The sequence below is a fragment of the Festucalex cinctus genome, chromosome 2 (assembly GCF_051991245.1).
Source record: "Festucalex cinctus isolate MCC-2025b chromosome 2, RoL_Fcin_1.0, whole genome shotgun sequence".
Taxonomy (NCBI): domain Eukaryota; kingdom Metazoa; phylum Chordata; class Actinopteri; order Syngnathiformes; family Syngnathidae; genus Festucalex; species Festucalex cinctus.
This window is the reverse complement of record NC_135412.1, coordinates 38,051,644-38,067,387: the sequence shown is the minus strand read 5'-3', so window position 1 is coordinate 38,067,387 and position 15,744 is coordinate 38,051,644. Positions and strand designations below refer to the sequence as shown.

General features: G+C 37.8%; 1 protein-coding gene across 2 annotated transcripts in view; it reads left to right on the top strand.

The window, feature by feature from the left end:
- The window catches only part of LOC144014752 (plexin-A1-like), a 261,366-nt gene that overhangs the window by 218,501 nt on the left and 27,121 nt on the right, over positions 1-15,744 (top strand). For both annotated transcript variants that reach the window (XM_077514982.1, XM_077514981.1), the window contains exons 14-19: positions 1,687-1,807; positions 2,098-2,234; positions 3,571-3,738; positions 7,847-7,940; positions 9,931-10,167; positions 11,924-12,067. In XM_077514982.1, coding sequence (XP_077371108.1) covers positions 1,687-1,807; positions 2,098-2,234; positions 3,571-3,738; positions 7,847-7,940; positions 9,931-10,167; positions 11,924-12,067 — 901 coding nt within the window. The remainder of the gene's footprint in view (positions 1-1,686; positions 1,808-2,097; positions 2,235-3,570; positions 3,739-7,846; positions 7,941-9,930; positions 10,168-11,923; positions 12,068-15,744) is intronic.

Here is a 15,744-nt window from a genome sequence, read left to right as displayed (position 1 = left end):
TTACTTTCCCATCCCTTTATCCTGACATTTACTCCTCTGCAGGGTCCTACACGGTTGAGGAGTTCAGTTCAGGCAAATCAAACCATCTCTCGCTGGTACAGTTAGTCGGGAAAGGATGCATGTGGAGATAGCAAACCCCATTTCAATTCCAATAGAACACACTTCAGTTAATCTCCACATCAGTCTTGACATTCTGCCACCTCTTCGCTTATATGTTTTTGTAGTCTTCTTTTAGTTGTACAGTTTGATTTTTTTTTTTTTTTGCACACATTGAAACACTCATTTGTTCTAGCTAGTGTTTTAGTTCAGTGACAGTGTACATGGTTGAGGTGACTGAGTGTTCATTCAAGATTGTAGAGACTTTCAAAGTACACAATTGTGTATTATAGACACCTAAATGTAGATGACACAAGTTTTTAAGCACCACTAAGGAGGTTATGATTTTATTTTCCATCCATCCATCCTTTTTCTTGACCGCTTATTCCTCACAAGGGTCGCGGGGGGTGCTGGAGCCTATCTCAGCTGGCTCTGGGTAGTAGGCGGGGTTGCCAGCCAATCGCAGGGCACACAGATACGAACAACCATCCACACTCACAAGCACACCTCGGGACAATTCGGAGCGCCCAGTTAACCTGCCATGAATGTCTTTGGAATGTGGGAGGAGACCGGCGTGCCCGGAGAAGACTCACGCAGGCACGGGGAGAACATGCAAACTCCACCCAGGAAGGCCGGAGCCTGGACTCGAACCCGAGTCCTCATAACTGGGAGGCGGACGTGCTCACCACTCAACACCGTGCTGCTGATTTTATTTTCATTACTTGCAATTTTAAATAGTTTTTTGCTTGTTTGTGTGTGAGATTTTTTGCACATTGCACAGACAGAAACAAATACATGATAGTTTTATTACAAATATAGATTAAACTAACATACAATAGCTGTCAAATCGACTGTAATTAAATTTGGACAAATTTGTATGCTTTAATGTCAAACCAAAACTTTGAAATCTACGTAATTCCATCCATCCATCCATCCATTTTCTTGACCGCTTATTCCTCACAAGGGTCGCGGGGGCTGCTGGCGCCTATCTCAGCTGGCTCTGGGCAGTAGGCGGGGGACACCCTGGACTGGTTGCCAACCAATCGCAGGGCACACAGAGACGAACAACCATCCACACTCACGCACACCTAGGGACAATTCGGAGCGCCCAATTAACCTGCCATGCATGTCTTTGGAATGTGGGAGGAGACCGGAGTACCCGGAGAAGACCCACGCGGGCACGGGGAGAACATGCAAACTCCACCCAGAAGGTCCGAGCCTGGACTCGAACCGGATCTACGTAATTTAACAAATTCAGATGTGCATGTCACTGTCAAGTCTTGTCAGATAAGGTAATAATTGTATTTATACACCAACCTATTAGAGCTTGAAAGTTTAAAATGTTACTGCCATCCCAAGTAGCACATTAACTGTGACTTATTGGAAGCCTGACATCTGACTTTTTAATAGCGTTTTGTTATTCAACATTTTATTGATGAGTTTTGCTTTGCTGGGGCAATGAAAAGATTCATGCTACCTGTTGATATGTGATCAATTCTATTGTGTAAAGTGTAAACAAACATTTAAGCTTTTACTACTTAATTCACTCTGAGCAGTTTCTCTCTCTTGCTATCATCCCTCCACCAACAGAATAGTCTGTCAGCTGAATGATGCAACAGGCTACAGAGTACAAGAGGCTCAGGTGGAAGTGTGTGTGAGGAACTGCGTTAATGACTACAGGGCCCTTTCGCCTAGGCCATTCACGTTTGTGGTAAGGAACGCACAATAGTAAGGGAAGACACGGAGATGGATGTAAAACCTTACCCCTTAAATCTTTGTTGTTAAACGGTGACGTTATTCAACAGTATAGCCCGCATATTGTCTGGACAAAAGCTTTTGAAGAAAAACTGACATATTTTGACAGACCAGAAGAGAAACAATTAAATTGTCTCTCCAATGCAGTTCCATGTTATTGAAGACAGTTAAATGTTTTCAATTAATGGCTATTCTAGATCTAAAAACGTCAATCTGCTACATGTGTTTGTTTAATCTTTTCTCCAGACTCCGTTCTTCACTGGCATCCAGCCTTCTCAGGGTCCGATATCTGGGGGCACCCGTGTCACTATAGAGGGGAGCTACCTCAATGCAGGCAGCTCTGTTTCTGTCAGTATTGGACCACAACCCTGCCATTTTAAAAAGTAAGAATATATTTGTCACTTCAAATGTTCTTTAGAACAAATGTTTGCCTGTTTCATGCTCATGGAAAAATGCTTTTAGCATTTTTTGACCTAATAAAAACACCGGTTACGCAAAATGCAAGAATGTAAGCCAAAAAATAAAAATAAAAAAAATCTGTTAAGTAGTTGTTTTAGCGTGAGAAACAACAGTGTCATCACCATGAAGGATGGATGAGAAATGCTTGTACGCATGTTGTGAGTTGTTTACAGGTGTTTGTCATATGTGCAGGCACCAGTATTATTCACAGGCACACAGCACTGCTTTACCTCAACTCAAGCAGGTTTTTCCTTAATCTCAAGCAAGAAAAAAAACATTCCCAGCTATCACAACAGTGGCATGCATGTCAAACGCAGGGATTAGCCCCTGGCTGCTAATCTGTGTTGAAGCAACTACTGTGTGCTAGCTTTGATGTTGCTGCAGTCATTTCTGTCGCAGCCCCCTCACAGTAAATCCAGTTGATTCCACTTCACTGCAACTCCGTCGTTATCTGTCAGACCTGAACTGTGCCACCGTGTTTGTAGCATCTTATCAAGGTTGCTGGCATGCACTTTTAAAAGGGGTTGCTATGGTGACAAGCCAACCAGGACATTATATATTATTTTGTCCCTATGGTAAATGGAGTGGGGGATATAGAGGATAGAACATTACAATGGAAAATACGTATTCTGCAGTAGTAGAATAGCCTTGAACAACTAAGGTCTGCACACTACCTTTAATTCAACTTTACCATAACCAGGATGAACGAGAATCAACTCAAACAAACACGTCTGTACTGCATGACTGTTGTGTAGTCATGTCGCAGAAAAGCAACCACTGAATAGCTGTTACAAATGTATATTTTTACACACAGACACTAGCTGTCAGCATCATTAATGTATAGCTACATCAATTGAATATCCACCAGGAATAGAACGGATGTACACCACTCTGTGCTCATTAGTACATTTTAGCTCATTATTTTTCATATATGTTCAAGACTTTTTGAAGACTAGGATGTTGAATATTCTTAATTCAATTGAGCATGATTTTCACTTACTGATGACAAAACTGAAAGCACTCAGACACACAAAGAATATCCTGGGACAGACCTCATGAATTTAGGCTAAAGATAACTTTTATCCAAGTATTACAATTGATTATTATACTGTATGTACAGTCATGTAAAAATTGTTTAAATCGGTAATCTGTTGAAGTCTTCCAAGGTAAATTGCATATATTTTGTGAAACCTGTCACTGTCCAACAACTTCTGAACTGTATATCGGAGTCCGTACAACTAAAGTTGTCTGTCTATCCAGGAGGAATGCCCATGAGATAGTGTGTATAACGCCAGCTGGCCTGGGTCCAGGAAGTGCACCTGTCTTGGTGGACATAGATGACGCTGACCTCAGAAACCCAGAGGTCAAGTTTAATTATACCGAAGACCCCACTGTGCTGAGGATTGAACCGGACTGGAGCATTGCCAGGTAAACTTGTCTCATTGAACACTACATTTTATTCAGATGCACTTGTCTTATATTTTGTTACATCTACCACGAAGGGGGTTGGCCCTGAAAAGACTGCTGGGAGAATACTTTACTCACTAGATTGTGTGTCATTTCATCAAATTGTTGCGATATACTGTAGGTTGACTACATAAGTTCAGAGCAAAACATTTTTAGGATTTCTTTCTTCAGCTCTGTTGCTTACACAAGAATGAAAACAAACATAATTGAGTTATTTCCCAGAAAGCTGTCAAGTGGACTGAAATACAAACTCCTAGACTGGTGACCAGACAATCTGACAGGGCTGACAGTTTAACCTTTTCCTATCAAGATGGTCATGATGATGCTAGTATGGGCACTGGAACCAATTTAATTTCAAAAGGTGCTAAGAGACAGATACTTATTCACACTTATATTTACACCAAGAAGCAGTAAACGGTCTCAAATTAGCTTAACGAACTGAGAATCGTGTCCCTTAATTCCATTGTTATCACTAATAGTGACTGCAGGCTATATTATCACTTTGGTGCAGGTTTTTCTTTTATATTGGCCGAGTAGCTACATAAATTTTCAAAGTCAAGGAATCTTTCCAGCCTGTTATATCTGGATGGGGCAGATGTAAATTCCAGATGAGAGCTGACATTGGCTTTAGACAGAGATAAATTGATGGTGTCTCCAGAGATTGTTCATCAGGGTAAAGCCAGTTTTTAACACCGGAAGAGATCAATGCAGACTGTAAGATTGTCATAGTCAATTGGCCATTCGTGCTTTTACTCTAAGTGTTAATTAAAGAGTCGGCTAACGACAATCAAGCTTCTACATTTCTGTCTTAGCTAATTCTTAATATGCAGCTTTATATAGCTTTGTTTAATAGAAATCTGGAGTGCATATGACTTATAAATAAACGAAGACATCCTCAAAACTCCATCTTGATCATGAGTAAATCATTACCAGAAGGGCAAAGATAAGTCAAGGGACGGGTTAGCATACACTATCCAGTATTATGATAGAGTATTATTATAAATTATATTTAAAAAATTATATCATTCTTATTTATTTATATTTCTCATTGAAGAATATTTGGGGATTTTCATTTTAGAAAGGGCTTTTCGAGCTTCACTAGAAAGAAAATACAAGAATAAGAAAATTATTTACTTATCATTCCCTAATTCTTACTAAATGGTCACAATAAAGTAGTGGTGCTAATGAGTCTCTCTTTCTAGAGACCTGCCATATTAATTGGGTAATATTTTTGAATATAGTATTTGTTGTTAAGCTTCGGGTTAATATCAGCCACCCAACAGGAGAGTCAATTTTAGCTTGTTTTTGTTTTTGTTTTGTTTTTTGTTTTTTGTTTTTGTTTTTTTTGTTTTTTTACCCAGAAGAGATACAAATTTTGGTAAAATAAATATTTAACTACTCATGGTGTTAATGCGGAAAACATGTCATTGTTTGTAAAACGTATACAAGATAACACAAGAAAAAAACACCTACTTTTACAAGAGTGGAGAAAATTACAGAACAGACATTTAACTGCCATGTTTCTGACAATGTCACCGTCACACCTCAGCTCAAACAAAAAGTATGACGAGACGATTAGACGTGAAATCACATTTGATCATCTCTGCCTCATTGTCTGCCTTTGCGCACCAGCAGAGAATTGGCACTTTTGCTCAAGCGGTGGGTGATAAGTGAGGAAAGGTGTTTAACGGGAGTGTCAGGGCATCATCGTTGTACAAGTCCGATGATGATCCATTTGCATGAAGACAGAGCACTTAAAATGAGTCAATGACACATGCTCATCTGGAATCCAAAAGAGAGATGGAGGTAAAAGTGGAGGTTAGTACTGTAAAGCCTTTTTGAAATGTAATTATCAGAACTATTGACACTCTTGTTGGGGAAAGCATAACATACAGTATAATCTCATATCAGAGAAAGTCATGCAATGTGTTGGTGCCATGCATACTTAAACGCAACCTCAGCATTTCTCACTTTAAGCTTGTATTTGATCGAATCATCCATAGTGACAGTGCCAATGGACCAGCTGAATGCATTATCAATTATAATTGAGTGCAGAGACATAAGTGATGGATGTAAGTGAGTGTATAGTTTGTAAAGCAGATGAATTACAGCCAAGGCAACCGCCAGTGGAGGGGTGGATCATTTAGCAAACTCAATCAATAATGGGACGCTGTCCATGATTTTTACTCCAAAGCAATGTTGGTGGAAACATTATAGACAATGGAAATACATCACAGCTGGTACACAACAATAGACAGCAATATTCACTTTTCTTATCTTACTATATCTTTACATTACAGATACACCAGCATTTAGTGTAGCATGTAAATATCAAATAGAATTGATTGAATCAAGGGCATATTCACTAAGAACGCACTATGTCCAGTAATAGCGCAAAATATTGCAACACAACTGCACCTGCAGTCTGCGCCCAGTTACCAACCTATTCATGAAGGATATTGCTCTAATCATATACCGGCGCAAACACGCCCACAAAACTGACAGCTTGGAGCAAATTTGCACCTGATTTACCACACATGGCAATGGATTTGCGCCAAGAACATGGTTGTTATAGTAACAGTTGCGAGAAAGATGACATTATCAGAAAGCGAGGTTGGACCGAGAGTAAACGTTTAGAGCGTTTAGAGCAGAGAGGACGACGACGACGTCATTCATTCATAAAGTACAAATTATTGGTGCGATCGTATTTTAAAAATATATTTTCAGAGGTTGGCGTGGGCATACAGTATGCATCAGGCACGTAAAAATGATAGTAAAATGCCTCGGGTTACGTTATATGTCCTAAACCAACATAGAAAAATCTCTCTCTCTCTCTCTCTCTCACTCATTCACTCACTCACTCACTCACACTCTCTCTCTCTCTCTCTCTCTCTCTCTCTCTCTTGCATTGGGGTGGGCATATTTTCCGTCAAATATATGCAAATTACCTAATTTACATACACACAAATATAACACGCCGTACCGCCGACGCAATCTGGTTGGCAGCGCATTTAGTGACTTATTTCCCCATCTGCGCGTGTTTAGTAAATTAGGCGCTCCCGGATTGCTCCGTTTTTACCAGTTAGCGCCGTGCAAAGGCGATGCAAACCTTTAGAGAATATGTCCTTCAGTAAGTTGATCAGGTGAGGAATCGAAAATTTGATCATCACCAAATGGCACACTGCACTTCTACTTACAATACATGCTTGAATATGATCATTTATATTCAGATCGTACTATTCTGTTGTGGATATGCTCTGTTACCTTTTGTTCAAGTTCAGACTGAGTCAACGAAATGTGTTAGCATGATGTTTGCATAATACACAGTTCTTAAAAAAATTGTGTAGTCTTTGGGGAGTGAGAAACTTGAGTTTGAACTGTAATAGTCAGTCTTGAAAGTGTGTGTGTGTGTGTGTGGGGGCAAGATAAATTGTCTTTTTTTTTTTTTTTTTTTAAATGTGTACGATGTCACATACATCTGTGTGCACTGCTCAGTGTGTTGTGTTTTGCAGATGAGGGTAAGCCTATTAACCTACGTGTTCTATCATACGTACGTACGTACGCACGCACACACATAAACATAATGCAAAGGTCATTCTGAGAGAGAGGAAAGGAAGAAAATGAAACTGCTAAACTGAAAGAGTGGAAGCTGAATGGAACGCCTCCTAATTTTAATTTAATTTATTTGAATTTCTTATTGATGTTTTAATATTAATCTGATGTTTTTAAGGTTTATTTATTTATTGATTGTTTGAATTGTATGTTATCTTTCTTATTATTATTAATTCAATCTCTGGTGTAATAACCTTATTTATTGATTGATTGATTGAATTCTTATTTTTCATTTTATTATTATTATTATTGTTATTATTAATTCAATCTCTGGTGTAATAACCTTATTTATTGATTGATTGAATTATTTTTTATTTTATTATCTGTTCTCATTGCTGCTGGACATGTAAATTTCCCAGAGGGAGCCATCCCAAAGGGATCAATAAAGTCAAGTCTAAGTCTAAGTTCTAAGTCTTCTTGCAGCAAAGTAAAAATGTTGATTCTTTCTTTTCTGCAGTGGTGGAACCCTACTGACAGTGAGCGGGACCAATCTTGCAACAATCCGGGAGCCAAAGATAAGGGCCAAGTATGGACAGGCAGAGTCTTTTCATGTAAGTATTGTTGTGACACACACACACACCCAAACTCTCACACTCGAGAGCCCACCGACCTCATTGCAGTCCAAAACCAGCTCTTATTAATTATAATTAGTGCTAAATGATTTATAATATAAAACAATATAATACAATACAATATAATATAATATAATCAGTGTTGGGAATAATGGCGTTCTTTTTCCATAAACGGAGTAATCGAACTAATTATTTTCCTCATATTTGAAACTCCGTTATCGTTATTATACGTGAAATGTGCTGCCTTACAATTTATTAGTCTCAAGGCTCGAAATAAACTTATAGTAGGTTGCTTAGTCGTGTGCGCTTTTCTGGCAAGCTTGCTTCGAGTCCATTCATGAAAATGTTATTTGTGCACAGTTAGAGGCACAGTTGTTGTCGCACCTCATCACAATAAATGTGTCTTGACAGCTGGAATGCGTAGTGACTTTTATTTTGTAGGTGCCGCGGGAAGCATGTCACGATGTGTCTTCTTTCACAATCAGCATTTTCGCATTTAAAAAAAGAGTCCATGTCTCTAGCCTGAAACTGATTTGGGGTTTGATTAAACATCTTGTAAAAAACTTCGGCTTTTTAAGTGTAGAAGTTTTTTTGTTTGTTCGTTTTGTTTTTTTAACAAACGAACTGGATGGAATTTTTTCCTACATGGTGAGGGTGGGAAATATTTGTCTTTAAAAATACATCTCTGTGCATGCAGGCAAGGCCTGAATAAGGAATGATTTACGTCCTGAATATTTAAAGAAATGCTAATTGAATATAAACCCAGTTGGGTTCTGATATCTGCAGACTTGGGTCAATTAGTGAAGCCCAGAGTTCAAAACTATCATGGTTAAGTTGCATTTAGACCTTAGACTGCATGCAAGTAGAATCAGCTGCCAAAAGAAGTGAATTCAGGACCAAGTGTAAATGCTTATAAATACAAGTTCAAAAGGATGCTACCCGCCATCCATGCCCCAACTACCACCACCACCACTGCTATGATTAAGGTCTTTTAAATAATTTTTCAAATCAATTTCTCCAAACTCTTGTTTTAGCACTGTATGATTTCTGTTTTTTTTATTTATTTATTTATTTATTTTTATTATTATTATTATTATTATTTTTTTTATAGCTACTTTTTATTCATTTTCTTTGCTTTTAAATGTCCAACTCTTTTGTTGGTAAAGGTTTTTAAATCCTGTACTTTTAATTTTGTGAGACACATTCAGTTACCTTGTTTCTGAAATGTGCTGTATAAATAAAGCTACCTTGCCTTCCATAGAGTTCCCCATTTTATTTTATTAATTTTGTTTATTTAAAATATTAGAAGCAATGAGATGGTGACTGCTTTGCTGCATTACAAGAGAAACTACTTCAAATGCACTATAAATGTTGAATATGAAGTCTAAAGTGACTTGAATTATTGACTGTACCACACATCCTAACAAAAGTAAGAAGCACAGCTTAGTGCAGGTGTTTGCACTGGATTTTGCAACCTCTGATATCTGCTTAAATTCAATAAACGTACATTATTTACTTTCAAACAAGCATCATCTGTCAGATTCACGTAACACAGACATTATTCTCCAGTGTCTGCTGCTTGAAGTTGCTAGAATGTGTGTTGATCACTTGTCCTCTTCTGTCTCTACCTCAGGCCACATTTCAAAGGTCAGTGTGCTATATGACTGTGTCACAAAATGAGAGAAAAAAAACAAAAATAATGTTTTTTGTCAAAGATTACATGATATAAATGTGTTAAAATTTGGAATTTGGTCAACTTGAACACTGTCAAATGAAAATACTATTAGGAAAAATAACTACAGTATGTACTTTTTTTTTTTCTTTTTCAGTTTTACTTTTAAGCCACTTTGGTAAATACTAATGTGACAGTGGTAACTGTGGCATTATTAAGTGACAAAGAAATGGGCAAAAGTACATCAACATTGTTTGACTGAACTTCTTGTATTGTCTCGTTCTCTCTGGTTCACAGAACTGTACAGTATACAACAACTCAGTCATGGTCTGCCTCGCACCATCTGTGGCAGACTCTGATCTGGGCTTTTCCGAAACCGGCACCGGTCCTGACGAGATTGGCTTTTACATGGACAATGTGAACTCCTTGGTGGTGGTCAACGAGACTTTCAACTACTATCCTGACCCTGTGTTTGAACCACTCAGCTCATCTGGGATAATGGAGCTCAAACCAACATCTCCGCTCATACTTAAGGTCAGAAATCATCAGTCACATGCACTTTATTTGCGCTTTCATTTGACTTTAAGAGAGTTTGCTGCAAATTCAAATACAAAGGACACAGTTTTCCTCCTAAAATATATTTTCCATTTAAATTAGGGGCAAAGCTATTATGCTGTGTTCATACTACATTCCTAGCAGCCATGACAGTCCCTTTTGCCTCATAGATTACTGTGAGATTTTGGCCACTTTTTCCCTCGGTATTCAAGTCTTTCAAAGTTTTGTCATGGTCCAACATGATCTCAGTGAGGGCCGTATTGAGCGAAGGAGAAGCAGTCATACATTCTTATGGGTTCTTTCATATTTCTCACACGCCTTTCAAGTTCTGACGTTTTTCATGTTCTGTCGAGGCTTTCTATAAAAGTGCTTTGGAGCACATTTGTGAACATAATGTAAACATACAGTAGCATTACTTTACAACTGGAGACTGCATGTACATGTAAATGACATTTTCATAACGTTTCAAATACAGGTTGTTGTGAGTGTTGTGAGTGCTCTTCCTACAGGAGGACGTAAATCAGACGGCGACAACTTATAGGCCACAAATACTACACAATAAAATGAAAAACCGTCACTATTGTGGTGTCTGAGTGTTTTTGTTTGCTTTTTTTCCGCTGTGTAAAATAGTTCAGTGTGCCATTTGTAACCTTAAATGTTGGTACTGTCGTAGACCCTCCATTCATGAAGTCACTGGCATTTTTTCAAACAGGACAAAAATTACAAACAGGAAAAAAACAAAAATAGTCTCAGCAGAGGAGACTTAATTTTGATGTATTGAGTTATTGGAGTTAAGTAACTTAAATCCTCTTTAGAAATGTTTTCATGTGTCATTAAAATATCACATGAACTCAATTTGATCACCGATTTTGATGTATAATTAGCTAAATATAGAGGAAAAAATAAAATAATCAGACTAGTAATGTAACAGTAACTTTTTGCTTTTTTGCTGAGATTTCTTAAATTTGTACATGTTGCATTGTATACTAGTAGATAAAAATATTGTATTATGTGTCTACATGCATGAGTGTGTGCATGTGCATGTTTTCCTAATGTGGAATGGAGGATGTTTACAAGGTTATGGAGTGAGTTATGGTCTCCTGCAGTGACAATGGGATTAGAAAGGGGAGTGTGTCTGTGTGCTGCAGCTAAAGCAACAGGAGACACAGAAGCCATCACCTCTCACTCACTTCTCTCAAGTCCCACGTATTATTTCTTTTATAGACTCTTTTCACTTACTTTCCTGAAGTTACTTGCCAACTTTCATGTTGTTTTGCATTTATCTTCCTCCACTTTTACTGTTTGTTTCGCATAGCTCACTTCCCACCTTCCATCACAGTGCAAATTTCAAATAAGAAATATGCCAAAATAAAGTGAGGTTTCTCAAACCAGTCATGCTGTGTTCATATAAACGGTGTGAAACTATAGCCCTAATGTTTCATTTGTATTTGTTATCAACATGGAAATGCATTAGGTTAATTTAAAACTTTAAATTTCGTCTGAACTGTCGAAGAATGTGAATAAATGTTAGTTTATATGTGCCCTTCGATTGATGATCTGAATGATGTTCATGAATTTGCAATTGTTGACCAGTCCAGGGTGTGGGCTGGCTTTCGCCCAGAGTCATCAGCGATAGGCTCCAGCTCACCTGTGACCTTAATGAGAAGTTGCTATCGAAAATTAATGAGTTTAAAGGTTGTTTTTTTTCCTCGTATTTGTCCTTGCATCCATTTAGGGTCATAATCTGATCCCGGCAGCCCCAGGCAACAGTCGTCTCAACTACACGGTGCTCATCGGAGAAACTCCATGCGTCCTCACCTTGTCTGAGAGCCAGTTACTGTGCGAGTGGCCCAACCTCACCGGACAACATAAAGTCACGGTCAGTGCAACTTTCTTGGACATGTTTCTACCTTATTCCGTTCATTAGTAATCATCATTTGAATATAGGTCATTTGAGTGACATCAAGCGAAAATGGAAAAAGTATGGAGAAAACAAGCTTTTTGTGAAAAGATACTTTTTCTGCTCAACAGTGACTTTGACACTAATATTTTTTGTTTAGTGACGCTCTGAGAGTTAGATTTAATGTGACAAAGGCTTTGATCATTCTCGTTGTCCTTGAAGACGTTCTATTTCCTAAGATCTGCCATGTTTTCATGTAATTTGACAACCGGGAGCCCATTGAAAAGCGATACAATGTTGCCATCTGCTGGCTATAGTTAGTGGGTGTTTTTCGATTTTCACAACCCCTTTCACAAACCAGCGCTGCACAAGACGTTGTACTGCCCATTGAGGAAAAAAAAAAAAAAAAAAAAAAAAAAAAACATAGTTAGCGTCAGTTGGTGTTATTGGCGGTATACAGTGGCCATGTCCTTACGTCAATTGACGTTTTTGGCGGTAAAAGAATTGAACTTTTTGGGTCAGATTTTAAAACAACAGGGAGGGAGGGAGGGAGGAAGACAAAGAGAGACAGAGTGTGAGAGTGAGAGTGTGTGTGTGAGAGAGATTTAATCAGAAATTGACTTACCCCGTTTGAAATCTGGGTCTGTTTAATTGAACACAAAGCTGATATACTTGCTGGAACCCTGCATCTGTTGGATGAAGAGCAACAGGTGGGTACACGTGTTTATTGTACCTTCTGCCATTTAATGGAAGAGCATTGAATTATTCTTCCTGTCACGAGAGATCGCTGTAATAGATGGAATGGACAAAGAAACAGTTGTAATTAATTAATAATGATTTTTTGACAAATTAAATGAAATTAGATCATTTCCTGCAGTGCCACTGATGATCTGCCACAACACACTGGTTGGGAATCACTGATATACTTAAGAGTATGTTGGTGCTATTTCAGATTGGACTGCTTTGGCTGCATGTGACGATCTGTGCACAAATTCCTAAGATCATGTTTGGTTGTTCCAAGCAGAATGCAATCAGAACTTTGAGAAGTAATTTAATTTCTTATTTTATTCTTTTATTGGAGCCTATCCTGGCAAGTCCTATTCGGCTCAGACATTTATTTTTATTTTTTATTTTTTGTATGACTTGTAAATCAAGAATATAATGTACTATTTTGTGTTATCTCTTCAATCAAAGATTTGACATTTTTTTTAGACCAAATGATTCACTTCAGATGAGGTTAATATCACAGGCTTCAAGTTGAATATATTTTGTGCAAAATCTCGACACTACACCGTAAATGTGATCCTTTGCGTCCTCTATTACTTCATCGCTGTTCCTCTCTGTAACACCTGCTGTGCTAAGGTATGTTCAGACTGACCTCATTCATGTTTATGCATTTAAAAATATTCCCATTTGACAATCTCAGCACATAATGTCACTCTAACCTTGCTGTTGAATTATGGGAATAAGCCCTTGTGGCTTTCCACAACAATTTCCTCTGACAGATCCAGGTTACGCTTCACTGAGCTTGCACACCAAGGTGGCTGTTAAATATGTAATGCTTAATTAACATGTTTAACTGCACAGGTTCTTCCCTTGCCTGTTGCTGAGCATCAGGTAGGCCGAGGAAGTCTTGTTTTTATACAGGCAAAATAACTTTACTTTAGGGCCGAATTGTGTGACATGTCCCAATGAATGAACCTTCACACGTTTGCAGGTGACAAAAAAACAAAAAACATTCCTTTCTTTTCAGTGAAGCATAACCACATCATCAACCGTGCACACATCAGCAGTTCTTTGCTGCAGGTGCTGCTTGTTGTTAAGTCCCTGCACTCTGTTATTCCAACATTTTTATTAGTTTTAGTCTGTGTTAAACAGTATGGTAGAGGGAATAAAATGAGCATACCCCTCAAGATTTGTTTTTTTATTATTATTATTTCTTTTCAAATTTTGCCAACGCATAGCTTTGCTTTGCACCCAGACATGTATATTTATCATGTTTACAGACTCCAGCTAAGCAGTTCTTTTCCAGGCTCGTTCCTTACTCCCAATAGTACAAAGCAGCATGACCTAGATTATAATTTGTGCTAATAGTACAAATTTGTGTCCATTACAGTCTTTCTATTCCATTCAACCTCGGATTTGCTCTTCAGTTAAGAAAATAATGTTGCTATGTTGAAACATTGTTATATCTTCTTCAGATTGTTATTTTGTTTTCTTAGCATCCCCAAAGGTTGGCCTTTCTTCGGGAATTTATTCTTTGGGGGAAAAAAAAGTTAGAAAAATAACCTAGAAATACACAAAACAACCTCACCAGATGCTATGTCCTATCCTACTGTAAACATAAACTGTACTGTGGGTAATTGTTGGTGATAATGATTGACGGGTTGTATACTGGTAAGTACCCAAGACTAGGTGATGGAACTGACCAATCAGGCTTCTGCCATTATTGTAACATGTAGTTCACCCAATGACAGTGAGTGAGATTTCAATAGGTAATGGTAAGGAATAATGGTGTCAAACATACGGCCCGTGGGCAAGAACCTGCCCGTCAGGAGGTCCAATCTGACCCACACAAACGCCATTTTTTTTTTTTTTTTAAACTAAAATTAACTGTTGTTGCTAATTTTGCGCATTGGATAGACAACCAGTTAAATGAGATTCTGAAATGTGATTGCTACTCAGATTTGATGCATTTTGCGTACATTTTCGATAAGAAATTTCAAATTACTCAGAAATACGATAATCATAAATGAGACTATTTTCAGAATGTAGGTGTAATTACAGGGTGTTCCAAAATGTTTTGACCCCATTTCGTAGGCCAATAATTTTGACAACTTTCGTCTGAATTACCTCAAATTTTCACAGCTTGTGTAGAAATGTTTTAGGTTTTTGTGTGTAACGTTTGGCATTTCTATCTTTTCAGGTTAAAGAAATGCCGTTCACTTCAAAAGAAAAGGCATTTTGCATGTTAGAGTATGCTCAGACTCAGTCACCGAAGACAGTGCAAGCGTGCCTTCTTCACAAATTTTCTTTTCTTTTTAAATTTAACCAATAAAACTTATGACCGTCAACATAAAGTGTATTTAGTTTCGTTAAGAAGATCCATCAAGTAGTTTCCGAGATATGGACATTTAGAATGGGGTCAACCATTTTGAAACACCCTGTATTTGCACCACAAAAGGAAAATGTTATTTATTTATTAGTTAGTTAGTTAGTTAGTTAGTTAGTTAGTTAGTTAGTTAGTTAGTTAGTTAGTTAGTTAATAGGCCACAAAAAACTAGACTGGCCCGCTTCAGGTCAAATTTGTGTGAAAGTGGCCCCTGAAGTATAATGAGTTTGACACCACTAGTATATTTTTTTTAAATTCAGAAACTGCAAGAAGAAGCCTAAATAGAAACGTGAGTAATAGCAAAGCATAATATGAAAGAAATATTTGTAGAAAATAAATCCATGCTTACAGGGGACCAAACAAGCTGACATGACGTGACAGAGGAATCTCTTTTATTTTGCCACAAGTTCTGTGTCAAAAACCAATGCAACATTTTTATTTATTTTTTTCCGAAGCATCCACGGTGCGAATGATGTCAATGTCACTTTCATCACGTTAGTATCAGAAAGCCAACACAAACAAGCTTAGTAAGTGCAGCCCACAG